Source organism: Anomaloglossus baeobatrachus, chromosome 5 (assembly GCF_048569485.1).
Source record: "Anomaloglossus baeobatrachus isolate aAnoBae1 chromosome 5, aAnoBae1.hap1, whole genome shotgun sequence".
NCBI lineage: Eukaryota > Metazoa > Chordata > Amphibia > Anura > Aromobatidae > Anomaloglossus > Anomaloglossus baeobatrachus.
This window is the reverse complement of record NC_134357.1, coordinates 511,426,440-511,447,404: the sequence shown is the minus strand read 5'-3', so window position 1 is coordinate 511,447,404 and position 20,965 is coordinate 511,426,440. Positions and strand designations below refer to the sequence as shown.

At 46.7% G+C, this 20,965-nt stretch overlaps 2 protein-coding genes across 3 annotated transcripts in view; one reads left to right on the top strand and one right to left on the bottom strand.

Moving 5' to 3' along the window:
• The window catches only part of LOC142311975 (uncharacterized), a 452,821-nt gene that overhangs the window by 35,098 nt on the left and 396,758 nt on the right, over positions 1-20,965 (bottom strand). Inside the window, exon 4 of one of the 2 annotated variants that reach the window (XM_075350844.1) lies at positions 3,869-3,959. The exons of the other annotated variant lie outside the window; for it this stretch is intronic. Coding sequence (XP_075206959.1) covers positions 3,869-3,959 — 91 coding nt within the window. The remainder of the gene's footprint in view (positions 1-3,868; positions 3,960-20,965) is intronic. 2 annotated transcript variants of the gene reach the window in all.
• The window catches only part of LOC142311970 (uncharacterized), a 423,868-nt gene that overhangs the window by 242,176 nt on the left and 160,727 nt on the right, over positions 1-20,965 (top strand).

Genomic DNA, 20,965 nt, shown 5'->3' with positions numbered 1-20,965 from the left:
TCATGGTTGAGCCCAATTTGGTTTTGTGCTATGGGACCCCATGATTTCTACGTACGTCCCTGCCTCCACTCCTCATAGTATATGTTGTACTATGTGTTACTCTGTAATGTTTTTTCTTCTTTGAACAGTGCTGCGGAATAGGTCGGTGGGATAGAAATAAAAATTATTATATAGACACACTTGGCTACAACCGTGCAATTATCTGCAAAAAGAAACTGGTGATTTGTGCAAATCGAATAACAAGTTGTTCAAACAGTGACAAGTAAATTCTCTCCGATCCGCTAATCTCTGCTTTATTCTAATCCAATTATTGTACCAAGATATTTCATACAATAGATGGCGGCTCCTGCACCCATCAACAGCGCAAATCTAGAGCTGCACACAAAGCCGAATAGGTCTGCATTCTGCAAATATAACGTTCACTATTATTTACATGGCCGTCTACATCCAGCCTTATTAAACATCTTGTCTGCAGTAGGACGACGTCTAAAAGGCATTAGGCCAGAATCACACTTGCTAGTGCCTCGCGTGAGTCTCTCATGGTAGAACCTGGCTTGGCCGCACACTCCCCTGACAGGAGCGGGTCGGTTGCATGTATCTCTATGCAGCTCAGACGCTCCTGTATGCATAGTGTGCGGCCATGCCGGGTTCTACCATGAGAGACTCGCGCGAGTTACACGCGAGGCACTAGCAAGTGTGATTCTGGCCTTATACTAAAATTCACACAGAAGCCTCCAGCAGATCCAGGAGAGCACATAATAAACAGAATAACCTTCCCCTGAGCTATTCCATACCTGTAAGTTTCCCTCAAATACACAATTGATTCAAAGGGTTTATGGCAGTTTTCTGTTTCAGTCTTCTGGAGTAAAACACTTTGAAGAGCCACAAAATCTTACAACTTTGGATGTTTTTACATCAGTCCTGTCCAGATCCACCAAAGTGGGCAAAGCATGGATAGGGCGTGGTGTCGCCCCTCCGGAGAATAGTTCAAAAGTTCCTCTACTCTGGTGGTGAAAGTTACTCCAGAAATGTTACTCCAGGCCTTAAATGCAGCAGCATTTCTGACAAGGCACACGCCATAGAGAAAACGTACAGAATTAATTAAAGTTAAGCTGTCACCTTTTCGTTTTGTATTTTTTTTGTATTAATAAAAGTGATTATGGAATCAAGTATTCTTAATACAAAATAAAATTCACTGTTTATTTAGTTTTGATTTAATTCTAGTTTTAATGAAATACTGGGGCTGCCATCTTGGATTTTCTGTGAGGAATGACAGTTGCCTCAAATACAGCAGCGCCTGTGCATAGAAGACTGTTGTCGGGCTCCGACCTCTATACTTAACACAGAAACAGCTTCTGCTGTGAAATAGACACGCCCCCTGGGCCGTCACAACAGAGGGAGGAGATCTCTGCCATCTTTGTGCAACTCACAGGTATGCTGCACTTTCCCCCTGTCACCGGCCGGGATGTGTGAGTACTGGCACCGGGCCGCCGCCTCTCCCTCCCACCCACAGCACCCCCCCAGAGCTGCTACTCCTCTCCCCACCACCGCCACTACTCTCTCCCTGTCACACTCCTCACTCTCCTTCGCTGTTCTCTCCCTCCTGCTCTCCTCTCCCCGCCGATCTCCCTGCAGCCACAGCTCCCCCCACTCTCTTGTGCTCACCTTGGGCCTCTGCTCTTCAGCTCAGCAGAGCACAGTATACTGAGGAGCACAGTATACAGCGAAATACAGCGGAGCACGGAATACAGCAAAGCATAGTATACTGAGGAGCGCAGTATACAGCGAAATACAGTGGAGCACGGAATGCAGCAGAGCACAGTATACTGAGGAGCGCAGTATTCAGCGAAATACAGCGGAGCACAGTACACTGAGGAGCGCAGTATACAGCGAAATACAGCGGAGCACAGTATACTCTCTTATCCTTTTGGAAACACCCAGAACGATAGGGGGGGGCTGTGACATCACACACAGGAGAGTAGATTCAGCCCACTTTTACTGCATTTGTAATGTGAGCTAGTTCTACAGTAGCTCTGCAGTAGGATAACAGCAGCTGCTCCCCCTAGTGTTTAAGAGTGGAAAATATCAAACTTTAATTTTTTGTTTTATATTTTGCTCAATTAAAAACAAATAATATTTAAACAAAATAAATAAGGCCCTGTGCGCACTAAAAAAAAAGGAGTTTTTTCAAGAAATTTCTTGAGTCTGAAAGATTAGCGCAATTGCGTTAAAAAAACGCACAATAATGCACCAAAAAGCGTGTGTTTTTACCGCGTTTTGGTGCGTATTTTTTCCACAGGTTGGTTCCTGCATTTTTTTTTACCATTATCTATGGCAAAAAACGCAGGTACCTGCAGAAAAGAAGTGACATGCACATGCTTTTTCTCAAGAAATTCTGTAGAAAGAATGTTCTTGAGAAAAAAAAACGCAGTGTGCGCACACCTACTTTTTTTTCCCATAGGTTTTGCTGGGGAATGTCTGCAGAAAGGTTACAACCATTTTTCTCAAGAAATTTATGCAGCAAAAATGCAGTGTGTGCACAGGGCCTAAAACATTAATACTTTCCTTTTTTTTTTTTCAGTTATTGAAATTTTTTTTTTTCTTGGACAACACCTTCCCTTTAACCGTTTTTTGCTCCCCTTCCTCCGAGAGCTTAACTTTTTGTATATTGCCATATAAGGGTTTATTTTTTGCGGGACGACTTGTACTTTTGAATGACACCATTCATTTTCCAACATAGTCTACTGGAAAAGGGGGGAAAAATACCAAATGTGAAGAAATAGTAAAAAGAAAAAAATGAAATTCCACAATGTTTTTTTGGGTTTTTTTTTATTCACCCTGTTCCCTATATGGTAAAACGAATATATCAGTATGATGCCTCAGGTCAGTATGAGTTTGTAGATTCTAAACATGTATACTTTTACGTAAGTGGTGAAAAAAATTCAGAAGTTTGCCATTTTATGAGACCGGTAGCGTTCTCATTTTTCGGAATCTGGGGCTCAGTGACTGCTTATTTTTTTGCATCTTCAGCTTGCGGTTCTAATATTATCATTTTTGTGTAGATGCGCTGTTAGTTATTGCATTGTAATGCAATATTGCAGTGACCGAAAATATAACTTTGGCGTTTGGATTTATTTTTCTCGCCACGCCGTATACTGATTAGAATAATTTATTTTATATTTTGATAAATCAGGCGTTTTTGAACGCAACAATACCAAAGATGTGTATTTTTCAAATTGTTTTATTTTCAATGGCAAAAAGGGAGCAGTGATTTGAACTTTTAGGTATTATTTATATTTTTGAAAACTTTTTTTTTTTCATTACATTTTTAATTGATTCTACTGGTTCCCCTAGGGGACGTTATGGCTCATCTCCTGTGAGTACCGGCACTCTGTTGGCTCTCACAGGACGTGAGTCATGGTACCGGCAGGGGTCATCAGCACACATTGATGCCTCATGATCGCATCAAGGAGCCACTGATGGCTGCAGGGATCCCCACTGAGGCTCTTCAAATCGTGATGTCAGTGCTTCACAGTGCAATCTAAAGGGTTAACAGGCAACCTTAGCCGTCGCCTAAGTCCGCAGTAGCCGGAGGAAAGCGACCAAGGATGTGCCAGTGCATCCTAGGTCGTTAAGGGATTATCATTTTCCAATTAATGAGTTTGGCTCATCTTACCTCACCACACCCCTTCATTAAGACCGGCGTCCAAAGTGCAAGTCTTAATGAAGCAGAACCTACATTTTTAAGCATAAAATTCACATCTAAAATTCCATGTGAACACACTCTGATAAATTATATAAAGTTATTATAGATGCCAGTGATGGAGTAACATCTGTGACTTCTCTGCATTTAGTGGTCACTACTCACCTGTGCGGTTATCTGTAGGAATCTCCTCTTTACACCACCCATCACCCCTTACATATGTCTCTGTAGTATTAATATGGGTCAGATCTTCACCCTGAAAATAATATTGTAAAAGTCACAGACAGATGGAGAAGTCACGTGAAATGATTAAGAACAGAAAAGATCATAAATGACCAAAACTGACAGCAGTAGATATCACAGAGCTGCAGGTCTCCTGTATAACCCAACCTGTCCCCTCCTAATTGTAACCAGCAGTCTCCATAACCAGAAAATTGTGAGAAGATCCAGACAACATCTAAGTGCTCGGTTCCACTTGTGATTTTCACGGACAAGTGCAATGCGATAAAACATCAGATTGATTAGCACTGGTTTGAGTGCAATCAGGCAATGTACTTCTGCTATTTTTTCCTCAGTTCGAATCGTGCTGAGGATCAAGTTGCAGTATGCTGCGAATGGCTGCGTAGACTGCACCAGACTTACTAATGCAAGTCTATGGGTGCGAGAAAAATATCGCACGGCATTACATACGAACGTCATACAGATGCTAGGTGAGAAAAACCTACACACTTGCATAGCACTCGCATGGCATACGGATAGTAGGCAAGAAAAAAAAAAGCGCACTTGCATGACGCTTGTCCCACTTTATCCTGTCATCTCCACCAAGTATAAACCATACACTGAATGGCCACATTATTACAGACACCATCTAGTAGCATTGGATTTCCTTTGGCATTTAGGAGATCAGCAATTTATCACATCAAAGATTCCAGGTGATGAAATAGTTCTGCAGGATTACAGGCCCATGGGGACATGACAGCTTCTTACATTTACTGAAAATTACACCGAGGAGCTGACAGGCACTGAACATCCCATTCTACCTCGCCCCAGAGATGCTCTATAGGACTAAAGCCTGCTTTACACCTTACAATTAGGTGTGCGATCTCGTATGCGATGTGACATGCCCAGGTCGCATATGCGATTTAATGAGATCGCACGTAGGTCGTTCATTTGCTGTCACACGAGCGTTAGTAGTCTATGTTAAATTGATCAATTTTGTGTGCGACCCTTTAGATCATGTGTTCTGTGACGTATGCATTGGGCACCCCTTTTTTTTTTTTTTTTAATTTATTGACTTGCCAAGCGTGTGTAATGTGTAGGGATGCGTTTTTACTATGTCATCTGCCATTCAGCTCTGCTACATGGCTGCTAACAGCAGACACAGACAACCATGTAGCAGAGCTGAATGGCAGATGACAGCAGACACAGAAAGAGCCGCACGATCAGAATGAACTCGGGTTAACTTCACCCGACTTCATTGTCATGCTGCGGCTCTGTCTGTGCCGCTCCTGTCAGCTCCACGCAGCAAATGAGGTGAGTAGCGCGATCAACTGAGCTGTCACTGAGGTTACCCGCGGCCACCGCTGTATCCAGTGACAGTGGGTAACCTCAGTGACAGCTCAGCTGATCGCACGGCTGTCTTCAGTTGCTGCGTGTAGGTGACAGGAGCGGCGGTGTCTTCTGAAGCTTTGGTCACCTTCATGCAGCAGAGCTGGATGCGACGCTGGAGGTCCGTGGATTACGCCAGACATGGAGGGCTTTTTCGGGCTTATTAAAGTGGTGAACCAGGGTATATGTTTGTGTTTTTTATTTCTAATAAAGGATTTTTTCAGGTGTGTGTGTTTATTTACTGTAATTTACAGATTAATCATGGAAGGTATCTCGGGGAGACGCCTGACATGATTAATCTAGGATTTAGTGGCAGCTATGGGCTGCCATTAACTCCTTATTACCCCGATTTGCCAACGCACCAGGGCAAATCGGGAAGAGCCGGGTACAGTCCCAGAACTGTCGCATCTAATGTATGCGGCAATTTTGGGCGGCTGCTGGCTGATAGTTAGGCTGGGGGGCTCCCCATAACGTGGAGCTCCCCATCCTGAGAATACCAGCCTTCAGCCGTACGGCTTTATCTGGCTGGTTTTAAAATTGGGGGGGACCGCACGCCGTTTTTTTTAATTATTTATTTCACTGCACAGTATAGACACGCCCACCGGCTGCTGTGATTGGGTGCAGTGAGACACCTGTCACTCAGCGTGGGGGCGTGTCTCACTGCAACCAATCATAGGCGCCGGTGGGCGGGGAAAGCAGGGAATACGAGATTGTTTAATGAGCGGCCGGCTTTTTCAAAATAGTAAAAGCCGCCGGAGCAGTGTGAATGCCGTGCAGCGCCGCATCGGTGATCGGGGATCGGTGAGTATGAGAGAGGGGGTAAGAGGGATAGACTGACATGGACAGAGAGGGACAGATAGTGACCGACTGACAGAGATTAGTGAATGACAGACATTGTGAGGTGCTTCAGAACGCAGCTTTTCAGCTGCGCTCTGAAGCGGACCTTTTTTAAGCTGCGGTGTAGAGCGCTCACCTGCGCACATAGCCTCAGACATCAAAAGCGTATGAGGGATGTCACACATTTCAATTGATTAGGTTCGTACAACAAAACGTCCAATGTATGAGGAATAAACGACGTGTATGCGATCACCGTATTTGCGTTCAATCTTGATCGCATGTAGGTGTCACACGCAAATACATCACGAACGATGCCGGATGTGCGTCACTTACAACTTGACCCCGACGACGGATTGAAAGATTTATTGAAGCGTGTAAAGCAGGCATAAGATCTGAGGACTGTGAAGGCCGAGGAGGCAAGAAAAAGTAATGTCATGTTCCTGATATAAAGAAGTGGAAGATCCCGACACCCCCTGGAGAGAATTGCTGTGTGACATAAAGCTTCACTTGTGGAGCTGCAGAATATACTGTTATTACAGGACCCTGAGGCAAAGTACTGTCCTTATATGGTGAAAGCTATTGGTCATTGTAATCACTTTAATGTGAGTCAGCCCTGCAGCTGAGCAGGGGAGAATTACAGATGGTCAGCACTGCAACTGGGCAGGGGGTAGTTACAGAGGGTCAGACCTGCAGGAGGGCAGGGGAGAGTTCCAGAGGGTGAGACCTGCAGCTGCGCAGGGGAGAGTTACAGAGGGTCAGACCTACAGCTGGGCAGGGGGGAGTTATAGCGGGTCAGCCTTGTAGCTGGGCAGTGGAGAGTTAAAGAGTATGAACCCTGCAGCTGGGTAGGGGTGGCGCTACTGATGCACCCCAGAGCTATGGGGTACTTGGTCCCGGGCCTTGAATTGCAGGGAAATGTCACGGTGGTGGCCGATGCCCGGTCCTGTGACCCTGGGGGGGTCGCTTAAAAAGTGGAATAAAGAAGATAAAAATAAAATGTTTTTCTTGTCGCCACTTGCGGTATGCAGCTATATGGGGAAAGCCGCCGCTACAAATTCTCTCACTGCTGGGTCTGGTAGTATTGTGCAGCTTGGATGGTATGGCCCTCCACAAGTAGAGTACATTGATCTTGTGCACCTCTACTGCCTCCTGGTGGTAGTCAGGAGACTGCTGCTGTTGTAGAAGAGGGGACTGGTGATGCTGCAGTGGCCCCTGCTGGACATACCACCATGTCCAGGGCGTACGAGCCCCGCTCCCCGTAGTGTCAGGTGTACGAGACCACATCACCCGGGTGTAGGTCTCGTCCAGGGTGTCCTTTTGGAAGATGGGCCCTCAGATCCCGCCAGGAGACAAAGACTCCTTGTTCCAGTCCCGGCTCTGCTATGAAGCCTCATCCCTTTACCAGGTTAAACCTCTCTACCACACCCTGGTACAGCGCCCCTCGGGCCTTGCAACTTGCCCGCCGGAGGTGACTTTTTCTTGGAGGTCACGGGCCTCCACCTGTGCCCTTCAGGTCTCCCGCTGCTCCTGCTCGCGGGCCAACTGGTCAATAGTGGCCCATCACGCTGCTCAGGTCTCCTCATTAATGGCAGCTCTCTGCCTGGCGATCACCACTCCGCACTCCGGGTCTGGAGGCCTCTGGTTCAGGAGCCGGACCTTCCCTTTCCGGGTAGTTTTCTGCCGGGTCCACGGTAGCGGCTTGGGGCGGTACGTGGTATTCGGGGATCGAGGTGGCATCCTCCTCTGCAGCTCCCGTTGATGTTACAGCCTGGTCCTTCACGGCCGGGTCTGGTGGTGGTGCGGCCTGGTCGAGGGAGGATTCTGGCAGACAGGTCGGTGAGATCAGGGAGGACTCTGGTGTCGCGTCCTCCCTTCACAGCTCTGCAATTGGCGCCCGGTTATCGCGGACCCACATAGCCGCCACTGTCCCCATTGTGCCAGCTCTCCATTCTTATATTTATTGTAGCTGCTGTGCCCGCATTGTCCAGCGCAGCCGCTGGACCTCCGCTTTAAGCCTCTCCGCAGTCCACACACCTTTTTCCCAGTTTCTTGGGGCAGACATTCTCTCTTTCTTCCTGGGAGCATTCTGCTGCAGGGTTCCGGTTTCCCTGCACTAGTTTCGTTTTCACATCGCTCAGTCACTCCCAGGGGGTGGGATTTTACTTTGCGCCCTTTTCACAACCACTATGGCGCACTTAACTTTTCTGTCACCCAAAATGGCGGACAAATTCACAAGTTCAGTCACAAACACTGTGCACAAGGCGCACGTCACCCGGTGTTACCGGGTCTAGTCCAATCCTGTTTGTGACGCCAGAAAGCTGACGCACCCCAGGGCTATGGGGTACTCTGTCAAGGGCCTTGAATTGCAGGGAAATGTCACGGTGGTGGCCGATGCCCGGTTCCGTGACCCTGAGGGGGTCGCTTAAAAAGAATAGGGGCGTGCCCTGGCCATGAGGGAGTGAGGTTGTGCTTTGCCTCAGCTCCCCCTTATCTCCCGGGATATCAGCAGATAGACCAAATTCTAGGCCCTCTGACCCGGACTATGAGCATGAGGAGACGGAGGGGAGCTCAGAGACACCCTTCTGTGCAGAATCACGGCAGTATTCAGCGATTCCTGGCTGGAACAGAGGTGACACAGGTGGAGAGGGAGAGGAGCAAGATGGCTGCCGGCCCTGTCAGCTACGCAGCGGTGGCAGCAGGGGAGGAAGTGGAGGCGAGCAGAGTACCTGTCAGATGCTCGCAGCAGCTTACAGCCCGACAGGCTGAATGTGGAGGCAAGAATGTTCCCGACCATCTGGAGGAGAGGCAGGGGCTGGGGAGTCAGGTACTAGGAGAGCAGGCCCTGGAATCCTTGCAGCGTGGAGAGCCGGCCCTGAGAGAGGGGGAGGAGGAAGACAGGTGGCAGGTGAGAGATCAAATTTCTACAGAGCCAGCAGCTTCCCCTGGAAGAGAAGAGAGAGACCCAACTTTGCCCCTGAGCCCCTCATTGTCTATGGAGCTACAGGAGGGACAGGAGGATGGGGCTCCCTGGACCTCCAAGCCCCTTGCTGCTCAGTGACACTGCTGCGACCATGACAGGCGCAGGGGTCAGAGGCACTGCAGTGGACATGGAGGGAGTGGAGTAGTGCTCCACTAGCCAGACTTCTCAACATGCCAGCACCCTAGGGCTGGGGCCTGGAGGCTCCTGTGTTCTGAGAGAACTCAGATCAAGAATCATCAGCATCCCATCCAGGGAGGACATGGAAGGCTATATCTCCAGAATGGAGCAGGCGTGCAAGTCAGAGCTGGCAGAAGTACGCTCCAGTGTGCAGATTGCAGAATATAGATGCGAGGGTCCTGTCTCAGGAAAATCAACTTGAAGAAATGCAAAAGAACTTATCCTCTCATAAATCGCTGCTGGAGGCCCAATCTCGGCAGCTCCATTACTTGACTAAAGCATTGGACGACGCAGAGAACAGAGGACGATGCAATAACTTGAGAGTACAGGGTCTGCCAGAGTCCGTCGATTCCAGGGAGCTTCCACTGGTCCTCCAAAGAATCTTTAACAAAATTTTGGGGCTCCCTCCAACCACGGAGTTTAAACTTGATAGAGCACACAGAGCCCTGGGATCTAAACCAGCTGACTCAGATGTCCCGCGGGACGTCATTTGTCGGGTTCACCATTACCTACAGAAGGAATCCATTCTGCTGAAGCTCCGGGAAGGGGTGCCGATCCTTTTCCAAAAGATGAAGTTACAGATCTTACCCGACCTCTCTCATCTTACACTCCAGAGGAGGAGGGCACTGCGGCCTTTGTTGGAGCTCCTGCGGTCAAAGGACATTGTATATAGCTGGGGCTTTCCTTTTCGTCTCCAAGTCCGCAGTGGCGACCGAATGCATGTTCTTCACTCGCCAGCTGATATAGCATCCTTCTCAAAGGCCTTGAATCTTCCAGGGGTTGAAATTTCGGACTGGCCTTCTATTCCAACAGCTTTTTCGTGGGGGCTCCCTCAGCGTCCTCAAAGAAATAACCGAGGGGAGAAGAAGACAGGTGGAGGAGGTCATCCCCCCGCCAAGGTTTGAAGTTCGTCGAGACGGGGCTTGTATGCTTCCTACATTTTATACTTTACTTGAATATAATTGTTATATAAGTCTTGGAGAGGGGGGCCGTTTGAGGGGTAGAGTTTATGTAAATGAAATCACGGGAGTGGTTTAATGCTAGACTTAATAACCAATGTGAGTTGAGACGGCTCCTTTTCTCTCAGTGGCTATAATTTTCTCTCTTGCCCTGGATCCTTGTGGTCACATGTTCTTACAGATTTTTCAGCACTTTCACATAGGGCCTGTATGGTTAGTATTGACACGTCCCCGTCCTAGAGTTCCCTTCTGTGTCTCCTTTAGCCTGCTCTTGCCTCTCTCTTGTCCCGGCTTCCCTGCCCTTTCTCTGCTCCCTTTATTTTGTCTCCTGGGGTCCTCCTCCCCCCCCCACCTTTAATCCCCCCCTTTCCTTTTTTTTTTTTGTTTCTTCTTCTCTCACCTTCTTCCCCTGGGGGTTGGGGTTGTGGGGGTGTTTGGGGGGGCTGGGGCCAGGGACCCCTTGGGGGCAGGACTTTCGGGGCATGCATCTGAACAGGGGTTTGTCCGTGGTCTGGGTTTTATAATGAGGCCTGGGAGGGGGGGGGCTCCCATTCTGGAAAGCACACGCCTAGTTTGGGTTTACGCTTCACAGGTTTAGTGACGCCCCCCTTCCCTGCACCCTCCCACACATTCCCCCACACCCCGTATCTCCCCGCAACCTCCCCTGGCACTGCGATGGGGTCCGTGACCTGGGGGAGGGGCCTGGCGGCGGCTGCCTACGGTGTCAGTTCCAGCACCGGGCCCCCTGCTCAGGATCGCACATTCAAATGTACCGGCATCACAGATGCCAGTACATTTGAAAGCGCTGATGAGAAGCAGCACAGCGCTGATGAGAAGCAGCGCAGCGCTGATGAGAAGCAGCGCAGCGCTGCTTCTCATCACTGTCCCGCTGTCTGTGCTCTCTTCAGCACAGCGGTGACGTCACTACTGTGCTGATATGTCCGGAGCACAGACAGCGCGCGAACGTGCAGGAGCGGCGGGGACCGGGGAGGGGTGAGTGTGTACTCCCTACATGTGTTCCTATGGGGGTAAGGGGGTCGGTACAGAGCGCCGTGTGTGCGTGCGGTGCAGAGCCCTGTGTGTGCGTGCGGTGCAGAGCCCTGTGTGTGCGTGCGGTGCAGGGCCCTGTGTGCGCGTGCGGTGCAGAGCCCTGTGTGCGCGTGCGGTGCAGAGCCCTGTGTGCGCGTGCGGTGCAGAGCCCTGTGTGCGGTGCAGAGCCCTGTGTGCGTGTGCGGTGCAGAGCCCTGTGTGCGTGTGCGGTGCAGAGCCCTGTGTGCGGTGCAGAGCCCTGTGTGCGTGTGCGGTGCAGAGCCCTGTGTTCGGTGCAGAGTCCGATGTGCGTGTGTGGTGCAAAGTCTGATGTGCGTGTGTGTGGTGCAGAGCCATACGTGCGTGTGTGTGGTGCAGAGCCATACGTGCGTGTGTGTGGTGCAGAGCCATATGTGCGTGTGTGTGGTGCAGAGCCATATGTGTGCGTGTGGTGTGCAGAGCCATATGTGTGCGTGTGCGGTGCAGAGCCATATGTGCGTGTGCGGTGCAGAGCCCGATGTGGTGTGCGGTGCAGAGCCCGATGTGGTGTGCGGTGCAGAGCCCGATGTGCGTGTGCGGTGCAGAGCCCGATGTGCGTGTGCAGTGCAGAGCCCGATGTGCGTGTGCCGTGCAGAGCCCGATGTGCGTGTGCGGTGCAGAGCCCGATGTGCGTGTGCGGTGCAGAGCCCGATGTGCGTGTGCGGTGCAGAGCCCGATGTGCGTGTGTGGTGCAGAGTCCTATGTGCGTGTGTGCGGTGCAGAGTCCGATGTGCGTGTGTGTGGTGCAGAACCATATGTGCGTGTGTGTGGTGCAGAGCCATATGTGCGTGTGTGTGGTGCAGAGCCATATGTGTGCGTGTGGTGTGCAGAGCCCGATGTGGTGTGGGGTGCAGAGCCCGATGTGGTGTGGGGTGCAGAGCCTGATGTGGGGCTGTTATTTGCAATGCTATAGTGATACAAGGTCAGTGCTGGGCAGAATGCTGACAGGGACTGTGTGTGCAGGGGGCGGGGCTGGACACTGGACCATACACGGTAGGTTTTTTAACTGCATGAGAGGACACACACAAGCTAGGGACCCCAACGTAGAGAAATACTTTGGCGTAGTGTTGGGGCTCTTCTGCATTGATCAATTCAGTAGCTAAATTTCTCTTTATTCATATATTCATGGCAGTAATGCAGGTTCTATTTTTCACATTTCATTCTAACAAATAGCTATTGAATTTTTCATGTCAGTATTCACACAGCAGTTTCTGCTATTCCATGTATTCCCCTTCCATAGTCACTGGTGTGCATACCTTATCTCCCCATAGTGATGTTTTTTAGGTTTTTTGCACCCAGTTCAGACATAGAATGGAGTTCCAAACGTTATTCCTTAATGTTAGTAGTTTTTCGTTTGTGAACCCTCCCCATACACACCTATTGCCAATCCACATTATACGCATATATAGCCTGGGTCTCAGCGTCCCATACACGGTAGGTTTTTAACTGCATGAGAGGACACACACAAGCTAGGGACCCCAACGTAGAGAAATACTTTGGCGTAGTGTTGGGGCTCTTCTGCATTGATCAATTCAGTAGCTAAATTTCTCTTGATTCATATATTCATGGCAGTAATGCAGGTTCTATTTTTCACATTTCATTCTAACAAATAGCTATTGAATTTTTCATGTCAGTATTCACACAGCAGTTTCTGCTATTCCATGTATTCCCCTTCCATAGTCACTGGTGTGCATACCTTATCTCCCCATAGTGATGTTTTTTAGGTTTTTTGCACCCAGTTCAGACATAGAATGGAGTTCCAAACGTTATTCCTTAATGTTAGTAGTTTTTCGTTTGTGAACCCTCCCCATACACACCTATTGCCAATCCACATTATACGCATATATAGCCTGGGTCTCAGCGTCCCATACACGGTAGGTTTTTTAACTGCATGAGAGGACACACACAAGCTAGGGACCCCAACGTAGAGAAATACTTTGGCGTAGTGTTGGGGCTCTTCTGCATTGATCAATTCAGTAGCTAAATTTCTCTTTATTCATATATTCATGGCAGTAATGCAGGTTCTATTTTTCACATTTCATTCTAACAAATAGCTATTGAATTTTTCATGTCAGTATTCACACAGCAGTTTCTGCTATTCCATGTATTCCCCTTCCATAGTCACTGGTGTGCATACCTTATCTCCCCATAGTGATGTTTTTTAGGTTTTTTGCACCCAGTTCAGACATAGAATGGAGTTCCAAACGTTATTCCTTAATGTTAGTAGTTTTTCGTTTGTGAACCCTCCCCATACACACCTATTGCCAATCCACATTATACGCATATATAGCCTGGGTCTCAGCGTCCCATACACGGTAGGTTTTTTAACTGCATGAGAGGACACACACAAGCTAGGGACCCCAACGTAGAGAAATACTTTGGCGTAGTGTTGGGGCTCTTCTGCATTGATCAATTCAGTAGCTAAATTTCTCTTGATTCATATATTCATGGCAGTAATGCAGGTTCTATTTTTCACATTTCATTCTAACAAATAGCTATTGAATTTTTCATGTCAGTATTCACACAGCAGTTTCTGCTATTCCATGTATTCCCCTTCCATAGTCACTGGTGTGCATACCTTATCTCCCCATAGTGATGTTTTTTAGGTTTTTTGCACCCAGTTCAGACATAGAATGGAGTTCCAAACGTTATTCCTTAATGTTAGTAGTTTTTCGTTTGTGAACCCTCCCCATACACACCTATTGCCAATCCACATTATACGCATATATAGCCTGGGTCTCAGCGTCCCATACACGGTAGGTTTTTTAACTGCATGAGAGGACACACACAAGCTAGGGACCCCAACGTAGAGAAATACTTTGGCGTAGTGTTGGGGCTCTTCTGCATTGATCAATTCAGTAGCTAAATTTCTCTTTATTCATATATTCATGGCAGTAATGCAGGTTCTATTTTTCACATTTCATTCTAACAAATAGCTATTGAATTTTTCATGTCAGTATTCACACAGCAGTTTCTGCTATTCCATGTATTCCCCTTCCATAGTCACTGGTGTGCATACCTTATCTCCCCATAGTGATGTTTTTTAGGTTTTTTGCACCCAGTTCAGACATAGAATGGAGTTCCAAACGTTATTCCTTAATGTTAGTAGTTTTTCGTTTGTGAACCCTCCCCATACACACCTATTGCCAATCCACATTATACGCATATATAGCCTGGGTCTCAGCGTCCCATACACGGTAGGTTTTTTAACTGCATGAGAGGACACACACAAGCTAGGGACCCCAACGTAGAGAAATACTTTGGCGTAGTGTTGGGGCTCTTCTGCATTGATCAATTCAGTAGCTAAATTTCTCTTTATTCATATATTCATGGCAGTAATGCAGGTTCTATTTTTCACATTTCATTCTAACAAATAGCTATTGAATTTTTCATGTCAGTATTCACACAGCAGTTTCTGCTATTCCATGTATTCCCCTTCCATAGTCACTGGTGTGCATACCTTATCTCCCCATAGTGATGTTTTTTAGGTTTTTTGCACCCAGTTCAGACATAGAATGGAGTTCCAAACGTTATTCCTTAATGTTAGTAGTTTTTCGTTTGTGAACCCTCCCCATACACACCTATTGCCAATCCACATTATACGCATATATAGCCTGGGTCTCAGCGTCCCATACACGGTAGGTTTTTTAACTGCATGAGAGGACACACACAAGCTAGGGACCCCAACGTAGAGAAATACTTTGGCGTAGTGTTGGGGCTCTTCTGCATTGATCAATTCAGTAGCTAAATTTCTCTTTATTCATATATTCATGGCAGTAATGCAGGTTCTATTTTTCACATTTCATTCTAACAAATAGCTATTGAATTTTTCATGTCAGTATTCACACAGCAGTTTCTGCTATTCCATGTATTCCCCTTCCATAGTCACTGGTGTGCATACCTTATCTCCCCATAGTGATGTTTTTTAGGTTTTTTGCACCCAGTTCAGACATAGAATGGAGTTCCAAACGTTATTCCTTAATGTTAGTAGTTTTTCGTTTGTGAACCCTCCCCATACACACCTATTGCCAATCCACATTATACGCATATATAGCCTGGGTCTCAGCGTCCCATACACGGTAGGTTTTTTGACTGCATGAGAGGACACACACAAGCTAGGGACCCCAACGTAGAGAAATACTTTGGCGTAGTGTTGGGGCTCTTCTGCATTGATCAATTCAGTAGCTAAATTTCTCTTTATTCATATATTCATGGCAGTAATGCAGGTTCTATTTTTCACATTTCATTCTAACAAATAGCTATTGAATTTTTCATGTCAGTATTCACACAGCAGTTTCTGCTATTCCATGTATTCCCCTTCCATAGTCACTGGTGTGCATACCTTATCTCCCCATATGGACACTGGGGTGGGGCTGGACACTGAGGTCGGGCGGTGCCAGCTCTGACTGAGGTTTTGCACAGGAAGTGGTCAGTTTGCTAGAGCTGAATGTAAACAAAGAGCTGCAGAGAATAAAGGGTGAATTCAAGAGGAACAAAAGTTAGAAAACAAAAAATAACAATGTAGGGGTGTTTTATATGACAATACAGCACTGATTAGCTTACCAAAAATTTTTGAGTTTATGTCGGACAACTCCTTTAATTGTAAAGGGTTGAATGCGCCGCAAAAGAGGTCGCAAATATTTTTTGCTATGCATAAACAGAGGACTCAGGTGTTATTATTACAAAAGACACATTTTAAAGCAGGCCAGGTCCCAGTTCTTCAAGATAGATTTTACACCACATGGTTTCACAGCCCTAACCCGACTGCTAAATCCGGGGGGGTCTCCATTGCTCTCCATAAGTCGATGGTGTTCTCCGTGATCGACTCTTTGGTGGATCCTGAGGGTAGATTTATATTTTTGAAGCTCCAGATTGGTGTGGGGGTATATACTGTAGCTAATTGGTATTTGCCCAACTCCAGACCCACTGTGGAATGCTCTTCCCTCCTGTCTCGGCTGGCGGACTTTGCAAAAGGGACTTTAATAGCTGGGGGGGGACTTTAATTTCACCTTTGACCCGGCAATTGATACCTCCTCGGGGCGGCGTTTTATTTCTCAAAAAAGGATGTTGGCTCTAGGGAAAAAGTTGCAGGCATTACAATTGGTTGATATTTGGAAGGCACTGCATCCCACGGAGAGGGATTACTCTTATTTCTCCCCAATTAATTCATCTTACAGCCGTATAGACATGTTGTGGATTAGCCAACACGCCATGCCATGGTGAGCCCAGGCCTCCATAGGGTCTATATGTCTTTCGGAACCACGGTGTTCGTCCAACTTACTCCCCCAGACGGTTCGCGGCGACCATGGACGTGGCGTCTTAATGAACATCTACTAAAAGACGACTCATGTGTGGCGGAAATACGACAGGTGATGAGTGATTTCTTGGAATTTCACGCTTAGGATCAGAGGGCCTTGCCGACACAGTGCGAGGCGCTTAAATGTGTGGTGCAGGGTATATTAATAAAGCATGGATCGAGACTTAAACGGGAGAGGGCCTCTCTGATTACTTCTTTGGTTCAGCAAATACAGACCTTGGAGGCGTCCCATAAAAAATCCTTATCGGCCTCTGTGTATGCTGAATTGGTGGGCTCTCGGGAGGAACTTCGGGGGCTATTAGATCAAAAATACTATGCGCAGAGGGTACGTTTACAGAGATACCTATACGAACATGCAGACAAGTGTGGGAGGGTATTAGCCAGGTTTATCCATCCGAGAAAACTCACAAATCATATTCCGAAAATTAAGGATAGATGAGGACATATTATTCAGGACCCGGTTAAAATAGCTGAAGAGTTCCGTGCCTTTTATGGGGACCTGTACAACATAAAGGGTCAGTTTACTGATATGTCTCCGACGGCACTCAATAATAAGACCGAGGACTATGATCAGCGCACTGCCTTGCCTAGGCTAGCGCGAGCAGAAATTGAGACGCTAGAGTCAGATTTTACGGAAGAGGAGATATCTTCGGTTATCGGAGACGCCCCAATAGGCAAGAGTCCAGGACCGGATGGTTTTACGACCAAATTTTTTAAAGTTTTTAAGAAGCAGATTGTTCCCTTTTTGACACAGGTCTTCAACTCGGTGCCTGCTGGAGCATCTTTTGTTCCCCAGTCTTTAGAGACGCATATATGTGTAATTCCGAAGCCGGGGAAGGATCCAGTTAACGTTTCCAATTACCGTCCCATATCATTGATTAATATTGATGTCAAATTCTTCTCAAAGGTTCTTGCCAACAGACTGGCTCCTATGCTCCCAAAAGTGATACACACGGACCAGGTGGGTTTTGTCGGGGGCCGAGAGGCAAGAGACAATACGAACAAGACGTTTCTCCTGCTGGCTCAGGCGAAGACACTATCTATGTGTTTACGTTCCATAGATGCAGAGAAAGCCTTCGACCGGGTCAGCTGGAGTTTCATGTTGGCAGTGTTGAGACAGGTGGGGATGGGTGAAAGGTTCCTTAGAGGGGTGGTCTCCCTTTATAGTACACCGACTGCCAGAATAAAGGTAAATGGGTCCTTGTCCGCGCCAATTAGTAAAAAAATGGTACCGGGAAGGGTTGCCCCTTATCCCCCCTCCTATTTGTCCTCGTAATGGAGCATTTGGCTATGGCCATTAGACAGAACTTGAAAACCAAAATCAATAGAAAAATAGGAGTACTAGTGCAGAAAACCAAAGAAAAACTCCTAAAATCAAATTTTATTCGTATACAATATTAAAAATACTCTTTATCATAAAAGCGTGATAACTTTTAAATAACTAGATTGTAGACTGGTCACGTGAGGTGAGTGGGAAGAAAGGGGTAGAGCCAACCGGTGAAAAAGGAGTGCTGATTGTCTCTACACTCTAGGTAAAACAACTATAGTCATTGTAGTTTTTACCAGGTAGTTGCCCTATAGTTATGGGGAATATAGGGAAAGGATATTCTGTCCCTCCTTTTCACCTACCTACCAGCGGAGGTGCACCATAAATTATTGGGTACCCTCCGCTCCTCGTCGGCTCTCCCTATTCTATCCCTGCGACCCGTAAGTCGCAAGAAAAACACCCACCACCAAGAAGTAGATTAGTGCAAGTGGTCAAAGGTCATTACCATGGTCTAGCTGCCATAGAAAATGGCACCCAAAATATAACCGCGCAGTTATGTATTTTTCTGCACAGTCAAAAGAACAATGATGCTTATTAGTATAAATCACATCAGATCTGGTAATACATGAATGGTAAATCTTAACTAGAATCTGGTTGCCATAAATACGACAGCCATGATAAAACTGTACATATGTATATTCTTGCACAGTCATACACAGGATGATATTAATTGACATGGAATCTAGTATAGATAATAGTAAATAATCCCAGCAGGGATGACTTATCTGCTAGGATCACCCGTAACAAATCCCGACGCATTTCCCCCCTATGTTTATCTTAAGGGTTCATCAGGGGAAGGACTAAGGATTTCATGTCCGATGCATAAGATTTCTGTCTAGACAAAAAGATATTATATTTCCAAAATGGGATATAATGTAATGTCCAAAGAACTGCATACATTCTCAAACCAAGACAACACTAAACCACTAAACAATGCGTATAAAGTTACATGCCTAAGTTACTTTAGCATTCCCAATAACATCAGAACGACATCAGTGGCCTTTAGTGGAGGGCAGATCGTCTGACATGCGATGACCACTGGTGCTACAGGCACAGTGACCCCAAAGCACCAGACAAGGGAGCGGTACAACCTTCCATGATGGTGGCTATCTCTTAAATGGGCGCTGTTTTTTCAATTCCCGCTTCCTGCCCCATGACGTCACGCCGGAAGTGGTCAGAGTGTTATGATGACACTTCCGCACATGCGCGATCGTTCCCACTTCCTGTTCCGTGACGCCGAACCGGAAGTGGTCAGAATATTATGATGACTTCACTTCCGCACGTGCGCAGTCGTCACGTAAGGCAAGTAATCATCCTGCTGTCCTCATTGTGCATGACTGTGCTGGGTCGGATCTGCTCTAGTCCCGACATTCCAGCCTCCCTGCGCGTGCGCTACATCGGGGAAAGAGGTCATTCCTCCCCACATGTCACTACCGTCGCACGGAGCAGGGCGCCATCATTTTAGCAAATAGGTGTCACTGCGCTTGCCCAAAGGGCACAATTCAGAGTAAAGGGAAGTTAGAACAAAGGACTAATACCTCCCAAAAACCCCATAGGATAATGTAATAGAACCCTCCATATTTATAACGTTCCCAAAACACTCTAATCTAACACATTGTTTATTTTAAACGCTGAAAAAATAAATCCAGCGGTTTGTAGATATGTATCCATATGTTTATAAGTACTGGGTAAAGGCCAGGTATGGATAGGTTAAATCCATATATAATCTTGCTGTTCAGGGCAAGATACCCGTAATTAGGGGGCCTATGTAATAAAAAGAGTAGAGGGGCCAAACCTGACATTCCCAGTGTTGGTATGTCTAACAACGCTGATATAGTAAAAAACAGGAAATGGAGGCACAAAACCCACCCCTATATCCACTAGACCTTGTGTGTTGATAAATACTAGTAGAGGGACCACCATTATTTAATCTTATAACAGAGGCATTAGAGGAAATAAAATATGGAGGGAAAAGGGGGGGGGGGCATGAAGGGGTAGATGTTATAACTAGGGAAAGATATTTTGTTTTTAAACCAAACATCCCTCTATAGAGGGAAGTGGTGTCTTAATAGAGATTGTATGCAGACTATACCATAGCACAAAAATATATCTGCACCAGAATAAATATTCTGGCAGAAATTTCAAAGAAAACCTGGCTAAATATTTTATCAAATCCCTCTCAGGTATAGCAAAGGCTAGAGCAACTAAAAATACAAATAGGGGTCTGACCAAATTCCTAGATAAAGCTACTGTAGCTCAAAAACCTCATTGAGACCATTTGGGTTAACCGTATCAAGGAGGAAGGTCCATCGGGCTTCCCTCTGAAGTATTTTATTGTTCCAATTACCCTTCCTGATTGGCATCGGAACAACTTCGATTCCCTGGAACCGTATGCATTTGGAGTCTCCCTGGTGGCACAAATTCACGTGTCTGGCTATAGGTGTGTCGCATTTATGGGTAATGTCACCCAAATGTTCCCCTATGCGGACACGTAGTTGGCGTCTTGTTTTGCCTATGTAACTGAGTGGGCATGTACATGTGCACCTATATACCAGACCCTCAGTTCGACAGTTCACAAAGTCTCTAATATAAAAGACTCTTCCTAATTGTAAGTTGGTAAATGTTTTACTCTGGTCTATATATGCACAAAATTTACAAGAGCCACATCTAAAAGTGCCACAAGGTTTTCTCTCAAGCCATGTGCCCGATGGTTTCTCTGGTACAAAATGGCTATGTACCACATGATCTTTAATCGTCTTCCCCCTCCTATAAGTAATACTAGGGTAGGGAGTAATGTAGTCACTTAAGTCTGGGTCAGATCTTAATATTCCCCAGTGCCTTCTCAAAATGTTCATAATCTTCGTGTTCTGATCATCATATGAACCAATCAGTCTGGTAATCTGTTCTTGCTCAGGTTTAGGTTTAGTAGTTAATAATGTTGTTCTCTTTTGGTCACGGGCAGACTCAAACGCTGATCTGATAACATTTT